At 44.1% G+C, this 21,887-nt stretch overlaps 1 protein-coding gene across 1 annotated transcript in view; it reads left to right on the top strand.

The window, feature by feature from the left end:
- Positions 1–6,903: 6,903 nt before the first annotated feature.
- polr3a (polymerase (RNA) III (DNA directed) polypeptide A) overlaps positions 6,904–21,887 on the top strand; it is a 56,603-nt gene continuing 41,619 nt past the window's right edge. Inside the window, exons 1-10 of the mRNA XM_084189067.1 lie at positions 6,904–7,128; positions 7,622–7,757; positions 8,572–8,709; positions 12,554–12,725; positions 12,860–13,014; positions 13,699–13,938; positions 14,273–14,435; positions 14,775–14,911; positions 16,481–16,584; positions 21,828–21,885. Of these exons, the coding sequence (XP_084045193.1) occupies positions 7,085–7,128; positions 7,622–7,757; positions 8,572–8,709; positions 12,554–12,725; positions 12,860–13,014; positions 13,699–13,938; positions 14,273–14,435; positions 14,775–14,911; positions 16,481–16,584; positions 21,828–21,885 (1,347 nt within the window). The 5' untranslated portion in view covers positions 6,904–7,084. The remainder of the gene's footprint in view (positions 7,129–7,621; positions 7,758–8,571; positions 8,710–12,553; positions 12,726–12,859; positions 13,015–13,698; positions 13,939–14,272; positions 14,436–14,774; positions 14,912–16,480; positions 16,585–21,827; positions 21,886–21,887) is intronic.

Genomic DNA, 21,887 nt, shown 5'->3' with positions numbered 1-21,887 from the left:
AACAAAAACTCTCCCAACTTCCACCTTTAGAAATCAGAATTGTTGTGAACCACAGCGGTCCAATGTTTAAAGGAATAGACTCAACCCACTTTATTCAGCTAGCTAACTATGACACCATAGCTAACTAGCATGCTAGCATCCAATAACACACAGTTTAGCACCAACACTTGGTCACAACAAACCACCAATAGTGTGTTAACACACTAAGCAGATAATTCGTGTCCGTGTCTAGTTCCTTTCATAACGCAGCAATAATTAAACGATGGCTAGCTTAGCACAAATATATTGTATTTAGCTGCCACAGTACAGCACACAATGGCTACTGTGTTGACTCTGTTCGAAAAATGGCTAGCTAGCTAGCTTCGTGCTATACCCGGCACCGCCGAAGGCAATGCCAACCTACAGTAACTACCCACAACAGCCCACGATGACTAGCTATGACACCATAGCTAACTAGCATGCTAGCATCCAATAACACACAGTTTAGCACCAATACTTGGTTACAACAAACTACCAATAGTGTGTTAACACACTAAACAGATCATTCGTGTCCGTGTCTAGTTCCTTTCATAACGCAGCAATAATTAGACGTTGGCTAGCTAGCAGAAGTATATTGTATTTAGCTACTACAGTACAGTTAGCTGGTCGTGTTGGCTAGCTAGCAATGGCTACTGTGTTGACTTTGTTTGAAGAACGGCTAGCTAGCTACCTTCGTGCTACACCCGGCACTGCCGAAAAACAATGCTAACCTACAGTAACTACCCACAACAGCCCACGATGCCTAACTATGACGACATAGCTAACTAGCATGCTAGCATCCAATAACACACAGTTTAGCACCAATACTTGGTTACAACAAACTACCAGTAGTGTGTTAACACACTAAACAGATAATTCGTGTCCGTGTCTAGTTCCTTTCATAACGCAGCAAAAATTAAACGTTGGCTAGCTGGCACATTAACATTGGAAACAACTCTCCGCCGTTGCTAAACGTTACCGGTAGCTACCCGCTAGCTAGCTAGCCTCGTGCTTCGCCGGGCTCCGCCGTAAACAATACTTACCTACAATAATTACCTACGGAAACCTACAATAACTACCTAAATAACTACCTAAATAAACTACCTACAATACCTAACTACAACTACCTACCTACGATCTAAATACATGGTTTAAGCTTTACTCAACACCATAAAAGAAGCCAAGCTTACCTCCTGCTTAGAGAAAACACAACCTCTCCCGACCACAGCACTACTACTCATCTAGTAGTAGTAGTAGTAGTAGTAGTGGTAGTAGTAGTAGTAGTAGTAGCAGTAGTAGTAGTAGTAGTAGTAGTAGTAGTAGTGGTAGTAGTAGTAGTAGTAGTAGTAGTAGTAGTAGTAGTAGTAGTAGTAGTAGTGGTAGTAGTAGTAGTAGTAGTAGTAGTAGTAGTAGTAGTAGTAGTAGTAGTAGTAGCAGTAGCAGTAGTAGTAGTAGTAGTAGTAGTAGTAGTAGCAGTAGTAGTAGTAGCAGTAGTTGCTCAGAGGATATGCTATTTTCTACCTGTTTCTGGCTTGGATTAGTCACTGTTGCGGAGGAGTGAGATGAGATGAAGTGAGTCAAACCTACCATTAAAATTATAGACTGATCATGTCTTTGTCAGTGGGCAAACGTACAAAATCAGCAGGGGATCAAATACTTTTTTCCCTCACTGTATGCACGCACCACTTTTCCGTTATTCATTTTTCAGCATTTTTTGAAACAAGTAATTTTTTTCATTTCACTTCACCAATTTGGAGTATTTTGTGTATGTCCATTACATTAAATCCAAATAAAAAATGAATTTAAATTAGAGGTTGTAATGCAACAAAATAGGAAAAAAGCGAAGGGGGATGAATACTTTTGCAAGGCACTGTATGATAAAAGACAGGAATTAAAGTTGTTGAGGGATAAATATTGCACCATTCATGTTAGTAGAGACCTTGAAGAGTAGGAATGTGTTAATAAATAGTTAAAGTGTATATAGGCTAAAAGGTAACATTTGTGTAAAAATTTGCTCAACCAGGAGGTTAATAAGTGCCTTCTGAAGGTATTCATACCCCTTGACTTATTCCACATTTTGTTGTGTTACAGAATTAATACTTTTTTGTGACCCATCTACACACACAATACCCCATAATGACAAAGTCAAAACATGTTTTTAGACATTTTATTTACATAAGTATTTACACCCCTGAGTCAATACATGTTAGATTTACCTTTGGCAGTGCAACATTTGCCCATTATTCTTTTCAAAATTCTTCAGGCTCTGTCAAGTTGGTTGTTGATCATTGCTAGACAACCATTTTCAAGTCTTGCCATAGATTTTCCAAGTAGATTTAAGTCAAAACTGTAACTCGGCCACTCAGGAACATTAATTGTCTTCTTGGTAAGCCTGTGCTTAGCTCCATTCCATTTATTTTTTATCCTGAAAAACTCCCCAGTCCTTAATGAGTACAAGCATACCCATAACTGTCACGGCCGTCTACGGAAGGAGTGGACCAAAGCGCAGCGTTTGTAGCGAACATGACTTTATTAAAGTTAAAGTGCACGAACGAGAAAACAATGACGGATAGTGAAGTCCTCAGTACACAGACTGAAACATGGAACAAAAACCCACAACCCTAAGGTGAACACTGACAGTATAAATATCGCTCCCAATCAGAGATAACGAGCCGACAGCTGACACTCGTTACCTCCGATTGGGAGTCACATGACGAGACAAGACACTACAACCAAAACCAAACACAACCAAATGAACACACCCTATACCCAACACAACCAAATGAATACACCCTGGCTCAAACTACACAGTCCCGGAGCCAGAGCGTGACAGTACCCCCCCCTAAAGGCGCGGACTGCGACCGCGCCTCAATACGGGCTAAACAAGGGAGGGCTGGGCGGGCATACCTCCTCGGCGGTGGCTCTGGCTCCGGCCTTGATCCCCACCTCCTCTCCAACCCCCCAAAGTATCCCTGGTCCTGTCTAGCCCCGCTGGCCGGAGCCGGACTGACGACACGCGCCCCTGGCTTGGTGCGTGGAGGACGAACGGGCCTTACCAGGCTGACGACGCGCACCACTGCCTTGGCGCGGGGAGCAGGAATGGGCCGGACCGGGCTGACGAAGCGCACCCTTGACTTGGTGCGGAGAGCGGGACCGGGCCGGGCAGGGCTGACGAAACGCACCACAGACTTGGTGCGGGGAGCAGGAACGGGCCGGACAGGGCTGACGACACGCACCACAGACCTGGTGCGGGGAGCAGGAACGGGCCGGACAGGGCCGACGAAACGCACCCTAGGCTTGATGCGTGGAGCCGGAACGGGCCTCCCCAGGCTGACGACTCGCATCCCTGGCTTGGTGCGAGTAGCAGGAGTGGGCTGGATCAGGCTGACGGCTCGCACCCTTGGCTTGGTGCGAGTAGCAGGGACGAGCTGAACCAGGCTGACGACTCGCACCCTTGGCTTGGTGCGAGTAGCAGGAACAGGCCGGACCGGGCTGGCGACGCGCACCGTAGGCCTGGTGCGAGTGGCAGGAACAGGCCGGGTCGGGCTGGCGACGCGCACCGTAGACTTGGTGCGGGTGGCAGGAACAGGCCGGACCGGGCTGGCAACGCGCACCGTAGGTTTGGTGCGGGTGGCAGGAACAGGCCGGACCGGGCTGGCGACGCGCACCGTAGGTTTGGTGCGAGTGGCAGGAACAGGCCGGGTCGGGCTGGCGACGCACACCGTACACTTGGTGCGGGTGGCAGGAACAGGCCGGACCGGGCTGGCGACGCGCACCGTAGGTTTGGTGCGAGTGGCAGGAACAGGCCGGGTCGGGCTGGCGACGCGCACCGTAGACTTGGTGCGGGTGGCAGGAACAGGCCGGGCTGGGCTGGCGACGCACACCGTAGGTTTAGTGCGTGGAGCAGGAACAGGCCGGGCTGGGCTGGCGACGCACACCGTAGGTTTAGTGCGTGGAGCAGGAACAGGCCGGGCTGGGCTGGCGACGCACACCGTAGGTCTGGTACGTGGAGCAGGAACAGGCCGGACAGGGCTGTCGACGCACACCTTAGGCTTTGTGCGTGGAGCAGGAACAGGCCGGGCTGGGCTGGCGACGCACACCGTGGACTTGGTGCGTGGAGTAGGAACAGGCCGGTCCATACTGGGAACACACACCACTGGCCTTAACCGGGGATCAGGAACGGGCCGGACCGGACTGGTAACACACCTCAGTCTCTCACGCCGTGCCTCCACTACTTCCCTCCCTCTACTCGCCAATGGCTCCCGTAATCCGGTAGCCTTCTCTCCACGTCTCCCTGTGGCAGCCTCCTGCTGCCCAGCCGCCCAAGCCATGTGCCCCCCCCAAAAAACTTTTTGGGGTTGCCTCTCGTCCTTCCGACGATGGCCCTGCTGACGCCGTTGCTCCTCTCTCGCCAGGGCCTTGATCCTCCCCCAAGGTCCCTTGCCCCCGAGCATGTCCTCCCAGGACCACGATTTGCCCACCTGGGCCATCGCCAGCCTCTCGATCTCCTTACCCGGCGCTTCCTCCCATGTCCAGTCTCCTTGCTCCTGGACACGCTGCTTGGTCCTTTTGTGGTGGGTTTTTCTGTCACGGCCGTCTACGGAAGGAGTGGACCAAAGCGCAGCGTTTGTAGCGAACATGACTTTATTAAAGTTAAAGTGCACGAACGAGAAAACAATGACGGATAGTGAAGTCCTCAGTACACAGACTGAAACATGGAACAAAAACCCACAACCCTAAGGTGAACACTGACAGTATAAATATGGCTCCCAATCAGAGATAACGAGCCGACAGCTGACACTCGTTACCTCCGATTGGGAGTCACATGACGAGACAAGACACTACAACCAAAACCAAACACAACCAAATGAACACACCCTATACCCAACACAACCAAATGAATACACCCTGGCTCACACTACACAGTCCCGGAGCCAGAGCGTGACAATAACATGATGCAGCCACCACTGTGCTTGAAAATATGGAGAGTGGTACTGAGTAATGTGTTGTACTGGATTTGCCCCAAACATAACATTTTGTATTCATGACATAAAGTTAATTGCTTTGCCACATTTGTTGCAGTATTACTTTAGTGCCTTGTTGTTTTGGAATCTTTTTATTCTGCACAGGCTTAATATTGTGGAGTAACTACAATGATGTTGATCCAACCTCAGTTTTCTCCTATCACAGCCATTCAACTCTGTAACTGTTTTAAAGTCACCATTGGCCTCATGGTGAAATCCCTGAGCAGTTTCCTTCCTCTCCAGCAACTGAGTTAGGAAGGACGTCTGTATCTTTGTAGTGACTGGGTGTAATGATACACCCTCCAAAGTGTAATTAATAACTTCACGATGCTCAAAAGGATATTCATTGTCTGCTTTTTTTTTTTTTTACCCATCTACCAATAGGTGCCCTTCTTTGCGAGGCATTGGAAAACCTCCCTGGTCTTTGTGGTTGAATCTGTGGTTGAAATTGACTGCTCGACTGAGGGACCTTACAGATGTGTGGGGTACAGAGATGAGGTCATTCAAACATCATGTTAAACACTATTATTGCTATTTATTATGTGACTTGTTCAGCTAATTTTTTTTCCTGAACTTATTTAGGCATGCCATAACAAAGGGGTTGGATACTTATTTACTCAAGACATTACAGCTTTTCATTTTTTATTAATTTGTAAAAATGTAAAAAAGCATCATTCCACTTTGACATTATGGGGTATTGTGTGTAGGCCAGTAACAAAATAATCTCAATTTAATTCATTTTAAATTCAGGCTGTAACACAACAAATTTGGAAAAAGTAAAGGGGTGTGAATACTTTCTGAAGGTACTATAAAGTATGAAAAAAATCAAATAATGTTTGAATTAAACAAACGTATATTGGTGGAAAATATAATTGAATTGTTGACAGCACACTATATTATGCAACATAAATTGGTTAAACCGAATGTCATGCCTCTCGGGGTCAATTCATCCATATTCAGACTAAAGGTCGCCTTTACAATAATGCATGTAATAGTATTATTTAAAAAAACGGCGCTTTGTCAATTATCTCAAAAGGTAGTCTGAACATGTGTGAAACATGGTGGGAAAAACTGGATTATTTCCAGTTTAAGATAACCGTTTTAGGGGACACTACTGTTGTGATATCATTTATTACAACTCATAACATTGCTAGTTCTGTTCTTCAATGAAATAATGGGAGAGGCCTAGGGTTGGGAAAGGTGGAAACTAAAGTGGTAGATTTACTGAATTATTGCGCGTAATAACGGGTTTAATACACAGTAATGAACTACTCTATTGGTAATTACTCTGGAACATAGGGCATATTGTTATGAAATATAAAGGACGTGTTGCATTGTAAACTTACATTGTACAGATTCATTGTAGTCCTGTGTGGCTCAGTCCCTAGGGCATAGCGCTTGCAACGCCGAACGTTGTGGTTCCGAGTCCCGCTGTGACCACCCATACCTAAAATCTCTACATGCATGACTGTAAGTGGCTTTGGATAAAAGTGTTTGCTAAATGGCTTATATTATTGTATGCTGTATTTAATGTTTCTTCCCGCTTAAAACCACAACTCCCATGGGTCCCCTCTCCCGCACTAGAGGAGATTTTAAAAAAAGTCCGTAAGTCTAACATTATTAACTTTTCAGACAGATTTAGGCTATTCTACAAGGAACATGCAGTAGCCTATATGTTTATCCATGTAGCTACGAGTGACATCTAGTGGAAATGTATTTCTGCACCTGTTTCCTCAGTGTTTATGTAATAATTATGTCGTCCACTGGAGGGCAGTAGCTGATGGATAACCTCCTTCATGGAGCGCTCTTGAACCGGATGTGTGCATGTCGTTGTCATATGAGTTCATGGTTGACGTTTTATCACATTGCCGTGGCAGCGTTTCTAGCTACAACATGGGAATTGGGAACGACAAGTGACAGTGTGATGACTGTATGTGAAGTTTAGTGTGAACGACAGTGTAGAAAATAACAGTTTTATGTACTGGATCTTATCCTAGATCTGTATTTCTGCCGGAGGTTGGCGGGGGCAAACAGCAGTCACGATGGTGAAAGAGCAGTTTAGAGAGACTGATGTGGCCAAAAAAATGTAAGTATGTCCAGTTAGCTAGCTTGCTGGTTCACTGCTAGCCATTATCCATAAATATTTCCCCAGTCCTCTAGCTATGAGTATTGTTCGTAAATAACTACGTAAAGCCGCTTGCAATTTGTCACATGAGCTTGCTTTCATAGCTAGCTAGCTTTTTGCAATTGCATCATTGATTGAACAGGGTCAGCAATGCTGGTGGTAACCAGTTTAGATAGCTAGCTAGCTAAACATACAATCATAACACATCACATCCCCACCTGGCTAATAGTGGTAGTAAATCGATGAAGTATGAAGTAGCCTCATGTAGACATATAGCAATGCAATGCTGACCATACATTACAAATGACTCCCAATTGACCCCCTAAACTATAGCTTGTTATCATAGGCAGTTCTTGCTCGGGTAGGACCTATTTGCTAGTTGACATACTAGCCAGTGTCTAATTTTCCCCTATGCTGAGTTGGCTGTCAATTCCGTCTATCTCTATGTAAACAGAAGCCACATCTGTTTTGGGATGAAGTCGGCTGAGCAGATGAGACAGCAGGCTCATATCCAGGTGGTCAGTAAGAACCTGTACAGCCAGGACACCAGCCATACCCCGCTACCATACGGAGTACTGGACCATCGCATGGTAAGAACCTGTACAGCCAGTACACCAGCCATATCCCGCTACCATACGGAGTACTGGACCATCGCATGGTGGGGCTAACACATTCGTACGCATACACGCGTACATACACACACCACCCTATATGGAGTACTGAAACCATGATTGCGTTCCGACCCCAGTGCAGCTCAGTGTAAACAAGCGTAACGGTAGGGTCGGAATCTGCTGGCTATGTTTGGCATAGCACAGAGAATTCGACCAACCTTAAAGGAAAACCCCACCTAAAAAACAATATTTTGGTATTTTTTTTATTTGTCCATTGTTGATCTAGTCCCAAAATGCATGTCAGCAATCAAGTTCAAGACTTTCTGAAAGTATTTTGAAAGTTATATGTCTTGAAAACTTGACTGCTGACATGCAAAACATTTTGGGACTATATCAACAATGGACTAATGGAACAAATACCGAAAGATAGTTTTTGGGTGGAATTTTCCATTAACTTGAAATCTTTTAAAATGTCTGTGTCCACAAGCGTAACGGTAGGGTGGGAATCTGCTGGCTACGCCAAATAGTACCTATCCTGTAACGGCTAATGGAGAATCAATTGGCGCGTTAGAATCTGCTAGCTAAACCATCGCATGGTATGTACTGACAACACACGCGTGTATACACACAGACACACACACACACTTTCTACAAGAATCCAGGGCTGGTTTCTCTGAACAAGATCAAGCCTCACCCTGTACTAAAAAGCATGCTCAAAGTGCTTTAAAGTGGTGCTGGGAAACTGTCCCAAGTGTATTGGTTGTTTTGACCCAACTGTCATGTTATATTCCAGGGAACCAGTGAGAAGGATCGTCCATGTGAAACGTGTGGGAAGAACCTGGCTGACTGTCTGGGACACTATGGATATCTGGACCTGGAGATGCCCTGTTTTCATGTGGGCTATTTCAAAGCCATCATTGGAATCCTACAGGTAAGCTCTCTCTATCTATATCTCTCTATCTCTCTATCTATCTATCTATCTCTCGCTCTCTCTCTCTCTCTCTCTCTCTCTCTCTCTCTCTCTCTCTCTCTCTCTCTCTCTGTATGTATGTATGTATGTTTGGACACATTCCAGGGTTTTTCTTAATTTTTTAGTCATTTAGCAGACGCTCTTATCCAGAGCGACTTACAGTAAGTGAGTGCATACATTTTCATACTGGCCCCCCGTGTCCATGCTCTACCAACTGAGCTACACAGGGGGCTACATTGTAGAATAATAGTGAAGACATCAAAACTATGAAATATCACATATGGAATCATGTAGTAACTAAAAAAGTGTTAAACAAATCAAAATATATTTTATATTTGAGATTCTTCAAATAGCTACCCTTTGCCTTGATGACAGCTTTGCACACTCTTGGCATTCTCTCAACCAGCTTCACCTGGAATTGAAGGAGTTCCCACATATGCTGTCTTGAAGGAGTTCCCATATATGCTGAGCACTTGTTGACTGCTTTTCCTTCACTCTGCCGTCCGACTCATCCCAAACCATCTCAATTGGGTTGAGGTCAGGGGATTGTGGAGGCCAGGTCATCTGATGCAGCACTCCATCACTCTCCTCCTTGGTAAAGTAGCCCTTACACAGCCTGGAGGTGTGTTGGGTCATTGTTCTGTTGAAAAACAAATGATAGTCCAACTATAAGCCCAAACCAGATGGGATGGTGTAGTGTGCCTTGAATTCTAAATAAATCACAGACCGTGTCACCAGCAAAGCACCAGAAAACCACCTCCTCCATGCTTCACGGTGGGAAATACACATGCGGAGATCATCCGTTCACCCACACCGCGTCTCACAAAGACACGGCGGTTGGAACAAAAAATCTCAAATTTGGACTCCAGAACAAAGGACACATTTCCACCGGTCTAATGTCCATTGCTCATGTTTCTTGGCCCAAGCAGGTCTCTTTTTATTGGTGTCCTTTAGTAGTGGTTTCTTTGCAGCAATTCAACCATGAAGGCCTGATTCACACAGTCCCCTCTGAACAGTTGATGTTGAGATGTGTCTGTGACGAACTCTGTGAAGCATTTATTTGGGCTGCAATTTCTGAGGCTGGTAACTCTAATGAACTTATCCTCTGCAGCAGAGGTAACTCTGGGTCTTCCATTCCTGTGGCGGTCCTCATGAGAGCCAGTTTCATCATAGCGCTTGATGGTTTTTGCAACTGCACTTGAAGAAACGTTCAAAGTTCTTGAAATGTTCCGTATTGACTGACCTACATCTCTTAAAGTAATGATGGACTGTCGTTTCTCTTTGCTTATTTGAGCTGTGCTTGCCATAATATGGACTTGGTCTTTTACCAAATAGGGCTATCTTCTGTATACCATCCCTACCTTGTCACAACACAACTGATTGGCTCAAATGCGTTAAGAAGGAAAGAAATTCCACAAATTAACTTTTAACAAGGCACACCTGTTAATTGAAATGCATTCCAGGTGACTATCTCATGAAGCTGATTGAGAGAATGCCAAGAGTGTGCAAAGCTGTCATCAAGGCAAAGGGTGGCTATTTGAAGAATCTGAAATATGAAATATATTTTGATTTGTTTAACACTTTTTTGGTTACTACATGATTCCATATGTGTTATTTCATAGTTTTGATGTCTTCACTATTATTCTACAATGTAAAAAATAGTAAAAATAAAGAAAAACCCTTGAATGAGTAGGTGTGTCCAAACTTTTGACTGGTAGTGTACATACATATATACATATACCTGTAACTGACAAAATAAAGGAAACACTTGAGTAACTGAGGGATGCAATGTAGGCTATATAGAAAGCAGGTGCTTCCACACAGGTGTTGTTCCTGAGTTAATTAAGCAATTAACATCCCATCATGCTTAGGGTCATGTATAAAAATGCCCAGTTGCCCATTAGTTTGGCTACCATGGCTAGGAGAAGAGATCTCAGTGATATTGAAAGAGGGGGTCTCAAAGGAGCATATTGGGTTTAAAGGGTGTGTGGGTGTCTCAGTCAGCAGATCGCTGCCCAAGTTAACACGTATGGGAGATTCTGGAGCGGCGCTTGAGACAGCGTTTTCCACAACCAATCAACAAAACACCAAATTATAGAATTTCTGGTGGAAGAATGCAACACGCATCCCTCTGATTGAGTTCCAGACACTTGTAGAATCAACGCCAAGGGGGAAGCTGTTCTGGCGGCTCGTGGTCGCCCAACGCCCACTTTATGTTGATGTATACTTTATTTAGGCAGTGACCTGTATATATTTATCTTCTCTCTGTCTCTCTCTCTCTACAATGTAGCAAACTAAATATGACATTACTGGACTGCACTCTGAGTAGCCTACATCACAACCTTGATCATCCTCATTCAATTATCATAGTTACTTCTTTGACTCTTTTGCTATGTGATTGTTGTTCAAGCTGGCCCATCATAACATCATGTGGTTGTTGTTCAAGCTGGCCCATCATAACATCATGTGGTTGTTGTTCAAGCTGGCCCATCATAACATCATGTGATTGTTGTTCAAGCTGGCCCATCATAACATCATTTGGTTGTTGTTCAAGCTGGCCCATCATAACATCATGTGGTTGTTGTTCAAGCTGGCCCATCATAACATCATGTGGTTGTTGTTCAAGCTGGCCCATCATAACATCATGTGGTTGTTGTTCAAGCTGGCCCATCATAACATCATGTGGTTGTTGTTCAAGTTGGCGCATTATAACATAATGGGTGTTTCTCAAAATGCATACTACCGTGCTCCAAGCACGGGAGGGTCGGAGTATGCGAAACGGAGCACGGAGGGCACTTCTCGAATGCATACTCCGTTTGTACATATTTTGAAGCATTGCATCGATGCAAGCTTCAACGGAAAGTATGCAAAGAAGTATGACGCAACCATGTAAAAAAAAAAAAAAAGGATGCACATTTTCTTGAAATCAATGGTGGCCATTATTTGAGCTGAAGCGAGAGAAAATACACTCTGACTTTAGAAAGACATGTTGCCTATCCACGTCTCATATGTTGCCTGACATGATACGTTAATAAATACATGCTGTGTTAATTTTGGCATGGTTACCAGCCAACAAGCCCATAGTAAGTCAATAGGGTTAACTGGCTACCTACTAGTACTTTTAGCTAACCAGATAGACATGAAGAATTGTTAGCTAGCTATCCACGAAGAATTGACATCTACCTTGGATAACATTGTTTTTAGGTCATTTTTGCCTGTTTAACTAGCTAGCTGGCTAGCTAGATTACAACGATTCACACAGCTAGCTGATAATTATGAAGGAAAACGTTTGCTTTGTGTATATCTTGTTTGGTCTCTATTATTATATATCAGTGAATGGGGAGATGCAGCGTGAGGTAATACATTAGGGGGAGTGCGAGTGATTCTCAAATGTAATGTTTTATGTGTTCTCCACACTCTCGTCCTCACAAGAACGTACTCAAGAGAATACACTTGGAGCATGTGGGTGTGGAGCACGGTAGTATGCATATTGAGAAAGACCCAATGTGATTGTTGTTCATGTTGTTCCATTATAACATCATGTGATTGTTGTTCATGTTGTTCCATTATAACATCATGTGCTTGTTGTTCATGTTGTTCCATTATAACATCATGTGATTGTTGTTCATGTTGTTCCATTATAACATCATGTGATTGTTGTTCATGTTGTTCCATTATAACATCATGTGATTGTTGTTCATGTTGTTCCATTATAACATCATGTGCTTGTTGTTCCATTATAACAGTGTGATTTGTTGTTCAAGTTGGCCCATTATAACATCATGTGCTTGTTGTATCCCTCCAGATGATCTGTAAGACGTGTTCTCACATCATGCTGACCAAAGAGGAGAAGCTGCAGTTCATGGATGTGTTGAAGAGGCCAGGCCTAGCGTACCTCCAGAAACGAGGACTGAAGAAGAAGATATCCGACAAATGCCGCAAAAGGACATTGTGTCTCAATTGCTCCACGTTAAATGGTAGACTGTTTGAGGTTGGATATTGACATATTGTTAAGTTGTATTTGAATTGAGTTGGGTTTAGTTGAGTTGAAAGCATAGCCCAGGTGGTGGTTGGAGTGACTGATGCTATCTTCGTTCTACTCTTTTAACAGGACTGGTGAAGAAGTGTGGCCTGCTGAAGATCCTCCACGAGAAATACAAGACAACCAAGAAAGTGGTGGACGCTGTAGTATCTGACTTTCTCAACTCCTTCGATATCGCAATAGAACACAACAAAGAAGTGGAGGGCTTGCTCAACAGGGCTCAGGTGAGTCACGATGAAGGCGACTAGGGCTTGCTCAGCAGGGCTCAGGTGAGTCACGTTGAAGGCAACTAGGGCTTGCTCAGCAGGGCTCAGGTGAGTCACGTTGAAGGCAACTAGGGCTTGCTCAGGTGAGTCACGTTGAAATCAACTATGGCTTGCTCAGCAGGGCTCAGGTGAGTCACGTTGAAGGCAACTATGGCAACTTCTAACAGTTTGCATGTCTACTTTCTAGAGGTCATATGAGGATTTTAATGGTTTGCTTTGTATAGTTTTCACTTAGCAGCGACTTACTGTACAGAGTTCATACGGGGTTAGTATATGGGATACTTGTCGGAATTGAACCCACAACCTTGGTATGACTAGAGCCACACTCTTTTTACCAACTGGGCCATACAGGACCACACAGGTTTTAAAAACGTACCGATCATGTCCTTCACCCCGACGGAGAACCTTAGTCCTCTAGTGGTGCTGAACCTCTTCAAAATTAGTCTGTCTGTATCCGGGAAACTGGCCCTTTAAGGTTTTAAATGCTGACTGATTGACCTTCATGACCTGTGGTTTCCAGGAGAACCTGAGTCCTCTGGTGGTGTGGAACCTGTTCAAAATTAGTCTGTCTGTATCCGGGAAACTGGCCCTTTAAGGTTTTAAATGCTGACTGATTGACCTTCATTGTCCTGTGGTTTCCAGGAGAACCTGAGTCCTCTGGTGGTGTTGAACCTGTTCAAGAGGATTCCAGCGGAGGACATTCCCCTGCTCCTGATGAACCCTGAGGCAGGGAAGCCTGCAGACCTCATCCTCACTCGTCTGCTGGTACCTCCACTCTGCATCCGCCCCTCTGTCATCTCAGACCTCAAGGCAGGTACTAATGAGGATGACCTCACCATGAAGCTCACAGAGATCATCTTCCTCAATGACGTCATCAAGAAGGTGGGTACATTACGTTTTTTTTACATTTTAGTCATGTATGATGTCATCGAGAATGTGGGTATCATGGGATTGGGAGGGTAGCAGGAAGTGTCGATGAATTTGTGATTTAATTGTTTTATGAATAGGGCCGGGAGTTTTTCCAGGAACTGACCGGGAAAACCTCTGGGCCCTAGTAGGCTATTACTAACTAGTTGGTCAGCTCAGGAAAACCTCCTGGGCCTTTTTTTATGAAAGTAATAACACAAGACAGAAAGGTGATTTGTTGCAGTTATTGTGTTGTTGTCTAATGAATGATAAATGAATTGATCCGCCCTCCTCCCATGCTATCCCACAGCACCGTATGTCAGGGGCCAAGACCCAGATGATCATGGAGGACTGGGACTTCCTCCAGCTGCAATGTGCTCTCTACATCAACAGTGAGCTCTCTGGCATCCCCCTCAACATGGCCCCTAAGAAGTGGACCAGAGGCTTCGTTCAGAGACTCAAGGGCAAACAAGGTCTCGCTTGTAGAAATGGAGTGATTTCTATTCTAATGATTTAATAGTTACCTGTTGTCTGTTCTGATTTCTAGCTCTGTGGTCACTCTCACCATCTTATTATTGATAGTTGACACTGAATTCCTCAATGTCATGTCTTTTGTCATAAACAATTTAATCTAATTTTTTCAGTGGATTTAGTTTATTTACACAGCTGACTCAGAAACAGAAAGTGTCCTAATTGATTGTAGAGCCATTTAATCACAAAGTATACAGTGGAATGTTGTTCTCCACTGCTGCCTTGGATTGATAAGAATTTGGAACCACTAAGTTAGTGATACTTTGTGGCGTCTCTCTCAGGGCGATTCCGTGGAAACCTCTCGGGGAAAAGAGTGGATTTCTCTGGGAGAACGGTCATCTCTCCGGACCCCAACCTGCGGATTGATGAGGTGGCAGTCCCTGTACACGTAGCCAAGATCCTGACCTACCCAGAGAAGGTAAGACTCCTATTGGTCACACTTTAAACTAACTAAAACGTATAAAGGCTTTATAAGAATTAAGGCTGTCCACGTTAACGTGTTAAGGCGCAATTTTTTTTTTTTATGCTGTTAATTGCTTTGACGCTTTTAATCGCTTCTCCGTTTCTTTGCCGCACGGACCCTTTTTAAGCGCACGTGTTTCAGCACGGACCCTTTTAAGCACAACACGCTCTGTGCGGTGTACAGTCAGTCTGCACTCGGTCTCAGTAGCGCTGCCTGTCTCTATTGTGGTGCTCTATGCACGCAGCTTTGAGCGACCGTTTTGAAGGAAACCGAACAGAAAGTCCTACCATAAACACATTCCCAGGCGTTTCTTTAGATAACAGCAAAAACATAATTTGTACAGAAGTAGCAAACTAGTTATGCTAACGTTAGCCAGCTAGTCAAAATAATGTTTAATTTTTTTATTTTTAGTCATTTAGCAGACCGCTCTTATCCAGAGCGACTTACAGGAGCAATTAGGGTTAAGTGCCTTGCTCAAGGGCACATCGACAGATTTTTCACCTAGTCGGCTCGGGGATTAGAACCAGCGACCTTTCGGTTACTGGCACAACGCTCTTAACCACTAAAGCTAACTGCCGCTACAATGCCATGGCTGAATGCCTCTTGATTCAACTAACTTTCCACAATGATTTCAATCAGAGCAGGACATCCATTAATTTAACTACTGTTTCTGTTGTAGTTCTCAGGCCAAAATGTTTAATGATCCCAATTCTAGTAGCAGCAGCTTGTGACAAGTTCATGTTGAAGCACATGGATCAGTGTCCTAGGGTATATCTTAAAGCTGTATTATATTTGACATGTTGAAGAACATGGATCAGTGTCCTAGGGTAGATCTAATAGCTATATTACATGACCTCTGACCTGGCTGACCTGTTGTTATTGTCTTCTGTGGAAGTCAGAACGTTGTTGGACAGGTTCCAAAGCCCTTTGTTCTATGTATCCATAGAGCTACTTATTTTTTTCCTATAGTCCAACCCTCCAATCAGAAATTGGGAGAACACTGATATAGAATGCCTGAAGCTTTAACTGTGTGTGTGTGTTTAACGCGCAAGTGTTAAACTTCCAGAATATTGATGAGAGGAAGTGCTTCTACTTAACCACTGGGAGCATTAATAGCTGCATGTTACAGTGACTTTTGTGTTGTTTATGGTGAAAATGCCATTAAAACATTTTGATACAGATTATTTTGGGTTTCTTTCCCTTACAATCAAAACATAGTAACTCAATGCACTGCTTTTTAATGTTTTTGAGCAAATTCTAAAATTGCGGTGAATCGCGATGAACTGATTCCATTAACTCGATTTTAATTATTTTAATCATTTGACATCCCTAATAAGAATACATCAATTGTTCATAAGCGCTACATAGATGCTTTACAAATCATGATGGATCACAGGGGAGGTTGAGGGCCTTTTCTAGCCAGCTTACCATTAAGAAGTAACATGCACAGTACACTATTGTAAATATCCCATCTGTGGGGGTCCTGTTGTATGCCCTGAGACCTCTAACTTGTTGTGCCCCCAGGTGAACAAGGCCAACTTGGAGATGCTGAGGAAGCTGGTGCGTAGCGGTCCGGAGGTCCACCCTGGAGCCAACTTCATCCAGCAACGACACACCCAGATGAAAAGGTGAGGACAGTTATATTTGACATGTTGGTCATTTTAAAAAGCATGAGCTTGACCTACAACCCAAAATGTTGAAGAAGGCACTACCTGCCAAAACGTTGGTTAGGTTTACCCATTGAATTGTTGAAAGCATATATATATATATATATATATATATATACACAGTGGGGAAAAAAAATATTTAGTCAGCCACCAATTGTGCAAGTTCTCCCACTTAAAAAGATGAGAGAGGCCTGTAATTTTCATCATAGGTACACGTCAACTATGACAGACAAAATGAGAGAAAAAAAATCCAGAAAATCACATTGTAGGATTTTTAATGAATTTATTGGCAAATGATGGTGGAAAATAAGTATTTGGTCAATAACAAAAGTTTCTCAATACTTTGTTATATACCCTTTGTTGGCAATGACACAGGTCAAACGTTTTCTGTAAGTCTTCACAAGGTTTTCACACACTGTTGCTGGTATTTTGGCCCATTCCTCCATGCAGATCTCCTCTAGAGCAGTGATGTTTTGGGGCTGTCGCTGGGCAACACAGACTTTCAACTCCCTCCAAAGATTTTCTATGGGGTTGAGATCTGGAGACTGGCTAGGCCACTCCAGGACCTTGAAATGCTTCTTACGAAGCCACTCCTTCGTTGCCCGGGCGGTGTGTTTGGGATCATTGTCATGCTGAAAGACCCAGCCATGTTTCATCTTCAATGCCCTTGCTGATGGAAGGAGGTTTTCACTCAAAATCTCACGATACATGGCCCCATTCATTCTTTCCTTTACACGGATCAGTCGTCCTGGTCCCTTTGCAGAAAAACAGCCCCAAAGCATGATGTTTCCACCCCCATGCTTCACAGTAGGTATGGTGTTCTTTGGATGCAACTCAGCATTCTTTGTCCTCCAAACACGACGAGTTGAGTTTTTACCAAAAAGTTATATTTTGGTTTCATCTGACCATATGACATTCTCCCAATCCTCTTCTGGATCATCCAAATGCACTTCAGACGGGCCTGGACATGTACTGGCTTAAGCAGGGGGACACGTCTGGCACTGCAGGATTTGAGTCCCTGGCGGCGTAGTGTGTTACTGATGGTAGGCTTTGTTACTTTGGTCCCAGCTCTCTGCAGGTCATTCACTAGGTCCCCCCGTGTGGTTCTGGGATTTTTGCTCACCGTTCTTGTGATCATTTTGACCGCACGGGGTGAGATCTTGCGTGGAGCCCCATATCGAGGGAGATTATCAGTGGTCTTGTATGTCTTCCATTTCCTAATAATTGCTCCCACAGTTGATTTCTTCAAACCAAGCTGCTTACCTATTGCAGATTCAGGCTTCCCAGCCTGGTGCAGGTCTACAATTTTGTTTTTGGTGTCCTTTGACAGCTCTTTGGTCTTGGCCATTGTGGAGTTTGGAGTGTGACTGTTTGAGGTTGTGGACAGGTGTCTTTTATACTGATAACAAGTTCAAACAGGTGCCATTAATACAGGTAACGAGTGGAGGACAGAGGAGCCTCTTAAAGAAGAAGTTACAGGTCTGTGAGAGCCAGAAATCTTGCTTGTTTGTAGGTGACCAAATACTTATTTTCCACCATAATTTGCAAATAAATTCATTAAAAATCCTACAATGGGATTTTCTGGATTTTTTTTTCTCAATTTGTCTGTCATAGTTGACGTGTACCTATGATGAAAATTACAGGCCTCTCTCATCTTTTTAAGTGGGAGAACTTGCACAATTGGTGGCTGACTAAATACTTTTTTTCCCCACTGTATATATATAAACTCAGCAAAAAAAAGAAACATCCTCTCACTGTCAACTGCGTTTATTTTCAGCAAACTTAACATGTGTAAATATTTGTATGAACATAACAAGATTCAACAACTGAGACATAAACTGAACAAGTTCCACAGACATGTGACTAACAGAAATGGAATAATGTGTCCCTGAACAAAGGGGGGAGGGGGGTCAAAATCAAAAGTAACAGTCAGTATCTGGTGTGGCCACCAGCTGCATTAAGTACTACAGTGCATCTCCTCCTCATGGACTGCACCAGATTTGCCAGTTCTTGCTGTGAGATGTTACCCCACTCTTCCACCAAGGCACCTGCAAGTTCCCAGACATTTCTGGGGGGAATGGCCCTAGCCCTCACCCTCCGATCCAACAGATCCCAGACGTGCTCAATGGGATTGAGATCCGGGCTCTTCGCTGGCCTTGGCAGAACACTGACATTCCTGTCTTGCAGGAAATCATGCACAGAACGAGCAGTATGGCTGGTGGCATTGTCATGCAGGAGGGTCATGTCAGGATGAGCCTGCAGGAAGGGTACCACATGAGGGAGGAGGATGTCTTCCCTGTAACGCACAGCGTTGAGATTGCCTGCAATGACAACAAGCTCAGTCCGATGATGCTGTGACACACCGCCCCAGACCATGACGGACCCTCCACCTCCAAATCGATCCCGCTCCAGAGTACAGGCCTCGGTGTAACGCTCATTCCTTCGACGATAAACGCGAATCCGACCATCACCCCTGGTGAGACAAAACCGTGAGGACCTGCCTTACAACAGGCCTATAAGCCCTCAGTCCAGCCTCTCTCAGCCTATTGCGGACAGTCTGAGCACTGATGGAGGGATTGTGCGTTCCTGGTGTAACTCGGGCAGTTGTTGTTGCCATCCTGTACCTGTCCCGCAGGTGTGATGTTCAGATGTACCGATCCTGTGCAGGTGTTGTTAAACGTGGTCTGCCACTGCGAGGACGATCAGCTGTCCATCCTGTCTCCCTGTAGCGCTGTCTTAGGCGTCTCACAGTACAGACATTGCAATTTATTGCCCTGGCCACATCTGCAGTCCTCATGCCTCCTTGCAGCATGCCTAAGGCACGTTCACGCAGATGAGCAGGGACCCTGGGCATCTTTCTTTTGGTGTTTTTCAGAGTCAGTAGAAAGGCCTCTTTAGTGTCCTAAGTTTTCATAACTGTGACCTTAATTGCCTACCGTCTGTAAGCTGTTAGTGTCTCAACGACCGTTCCACAGGTGCATGTTCATTTAAGTGTTTATGGTTAATTGAACAAGCATGGAAACAGTGTTTAAACCCTTTACAATGAAGATCTGAGAAGTTATTTGGATTTTTACAAATTATCATTGAAAGACGGTCCTGAAAAGGGGACATTTATTTTTTTTGCTGAGTTTATATAGTGTAACTTTCTTTCTTTTGATACATTTTAGTCATTTAAAGGGATACCTTGGGGATTTTGGCTTGAGGCCCTTTATCTACTTCCTCAGTCAGATGAACTGGTGGATACCAGTTGAATGTCTCGGTGTCCTGGACCCTGGTTCATCTGACTGAGGAAGTAGATAAAAGGCCTCATTGTCAAAATCCCAAAGTATCCCTTTAATAGATGCTCTTATCCGTTGTCCATCTAAACTTAAACTTTGGTTATAGGCCTAGATCTAAAGTTAAACTTTGGTTATAGGCCTAGATCTAAAGTTAAACTGTGGTTATAGGCCTAGATCTAAACTTAAACTGTGGTTATAGGCCTAGATCTAAACTTTGTATGAAACCACATGTTTAGGTGTACCGTGCCTTGCAAAAGTATTCATCCCCCTTGGCGTTTTTACCTATTTTGTTGGAATTATAACCTGTAATTTAAATGGATTTTTATTTGGAATTCATGTAATGGACATACACAAAATAGTCCAAATTGGTGAAGTGAAATGAAAAAAGTAACTTGTTTCAAAAAATTTTAGAAAAAAAGAACGGAAAAGTGGTGCGTGCATATGTATTCACCCCCTTTGCTATGAAGCCCCTAAATAAGATCTGGTGCAACCAATTACCTTCAGAAGTCACATAATTAGTTAAATAAAGTCCACCTGTGTGCGATCTAAGTGTCACATGATCTCAGTATATATACACCTGTTCTGAAAGGCCCCAGAGTCTGCAACACCACTAAGCAAGGGGCACCACCAAGCAAGCGGCACCATGAAGACCAAGGAGCTCTCCAAACAGGTCAGGGACAAAGTTGTGGAGAAGTACAGATCAGGGTTGGGTTATAACAAAATATCAGAAACTTTGAACATCCCACGGAGCACCATTAAAACCATTATTAAAAAATGGAAAGAATATGGCACCACAGCAAACCTGCCAAGAGAGGGCCGCCCACCAAAACTCACGGACCAGGCAAGGAGGGCATTAATCAGTGAGGCAACAAAGAGACCAAAGATAACCCTGAAGGAGCTGCAAAGCTCCACAGTGGAGATTGGAGTATCTGTCCATAGGACCACTTTAAGCCGTACACTCCACAGAGCTGGGCTTTACGGAAGATTGGCCAGAAAAAAGCCATTGCCTAAAGAAAAAAATAAGCAAACACGTTTGGTGTTCGCCAAAAGGCATGTGGGAGACTCCCCAAACATGGAAGAAGGTTCTCTGGTCAGATGAGACTAAAATTGAGCTTTTTGGCCATCAAGAAAAATGTCTGCCGCAAACCCAACACCTCTCATCACCCCAAGAACACCATCCATGGCAGCATCATGCTGTGGGGATGTTTTTCATCTGCAGGGACTGGGAAACTGGTCAGAATTGAAGGAATGATGGATGGCGCTAAATACAGGGAAATTCTTGAGGGAAACCTGTTTCAGTCTTCCAGAGATTTGAGACTGGGACGGAGGTTCACCTTCCAGCAGGACAATGACCCTAAGCATACTGCTAAAGCAACAGTCAAGTGGTTTAAGGGGAAACATTTAAATGTCTTGGAATGGCCTAGTCAAAGCCCAGACCTCAATCCAATTGAGAATCTGTGGTATGACTTAAAGATTGCTGTACACAAGCGGAACCCATCCAACTTGAAGGAGCTGGAGCAGTTTTGCCTTGAAGAATGGGCAAAAATCCCAGTGGCTAGATGTGCCAAGCTTATAGAGACATACCACAAGAGACTTGCAGCTGTAATTGCTGGAAAAGGTGGCTCTACAAAGTATTGACTTTGGGGGGGTTGAATAGTTATTCCACACTCAAGTTTTCTGTTTTTTTGTGTCTTATTTCTTGTTTGTTTCACAAGAAAAAATATTTTGCATCTTGAAAGTGGTAGGCATGTTGTGTAAATCAAATGATACAAACCCCCCAAAAAATCCATTTTAATTCCAGGTTGTAAGGCAACAAAATAGGAAATATGCCAAGGGGGGGGGTGAATAAATTTTGCAAGCCACTGTATCCGTTCTAAGAGTATTCCTGGTGTGTGTGTGTGTGTGTGTGTGTGTGTTTGTCTTCAGGTTTCTGAAGTACGGGAACCGAGAGAAGATGGCCCAGGAGCTGAGGTTTGGAGACGTGGT

The sequence above is a fragment of the Coregonus lavaretus genome (genome assembly GCF_964263955.1).
Source record: "Coregonus lavaretus genome assembly, contig: SUPER_36_unloc_1, whole genome shotgun sequence".
Lineage (NCBI taxonomy): Eukaryota > Metazoa > Chordata > Actinopteri > Salmoniformes > Salmonidae > Coregonus > Coregonus lavaretus.
This window is presented reverse-complemented; position numbering and strand designations above follow the sequence as displayed.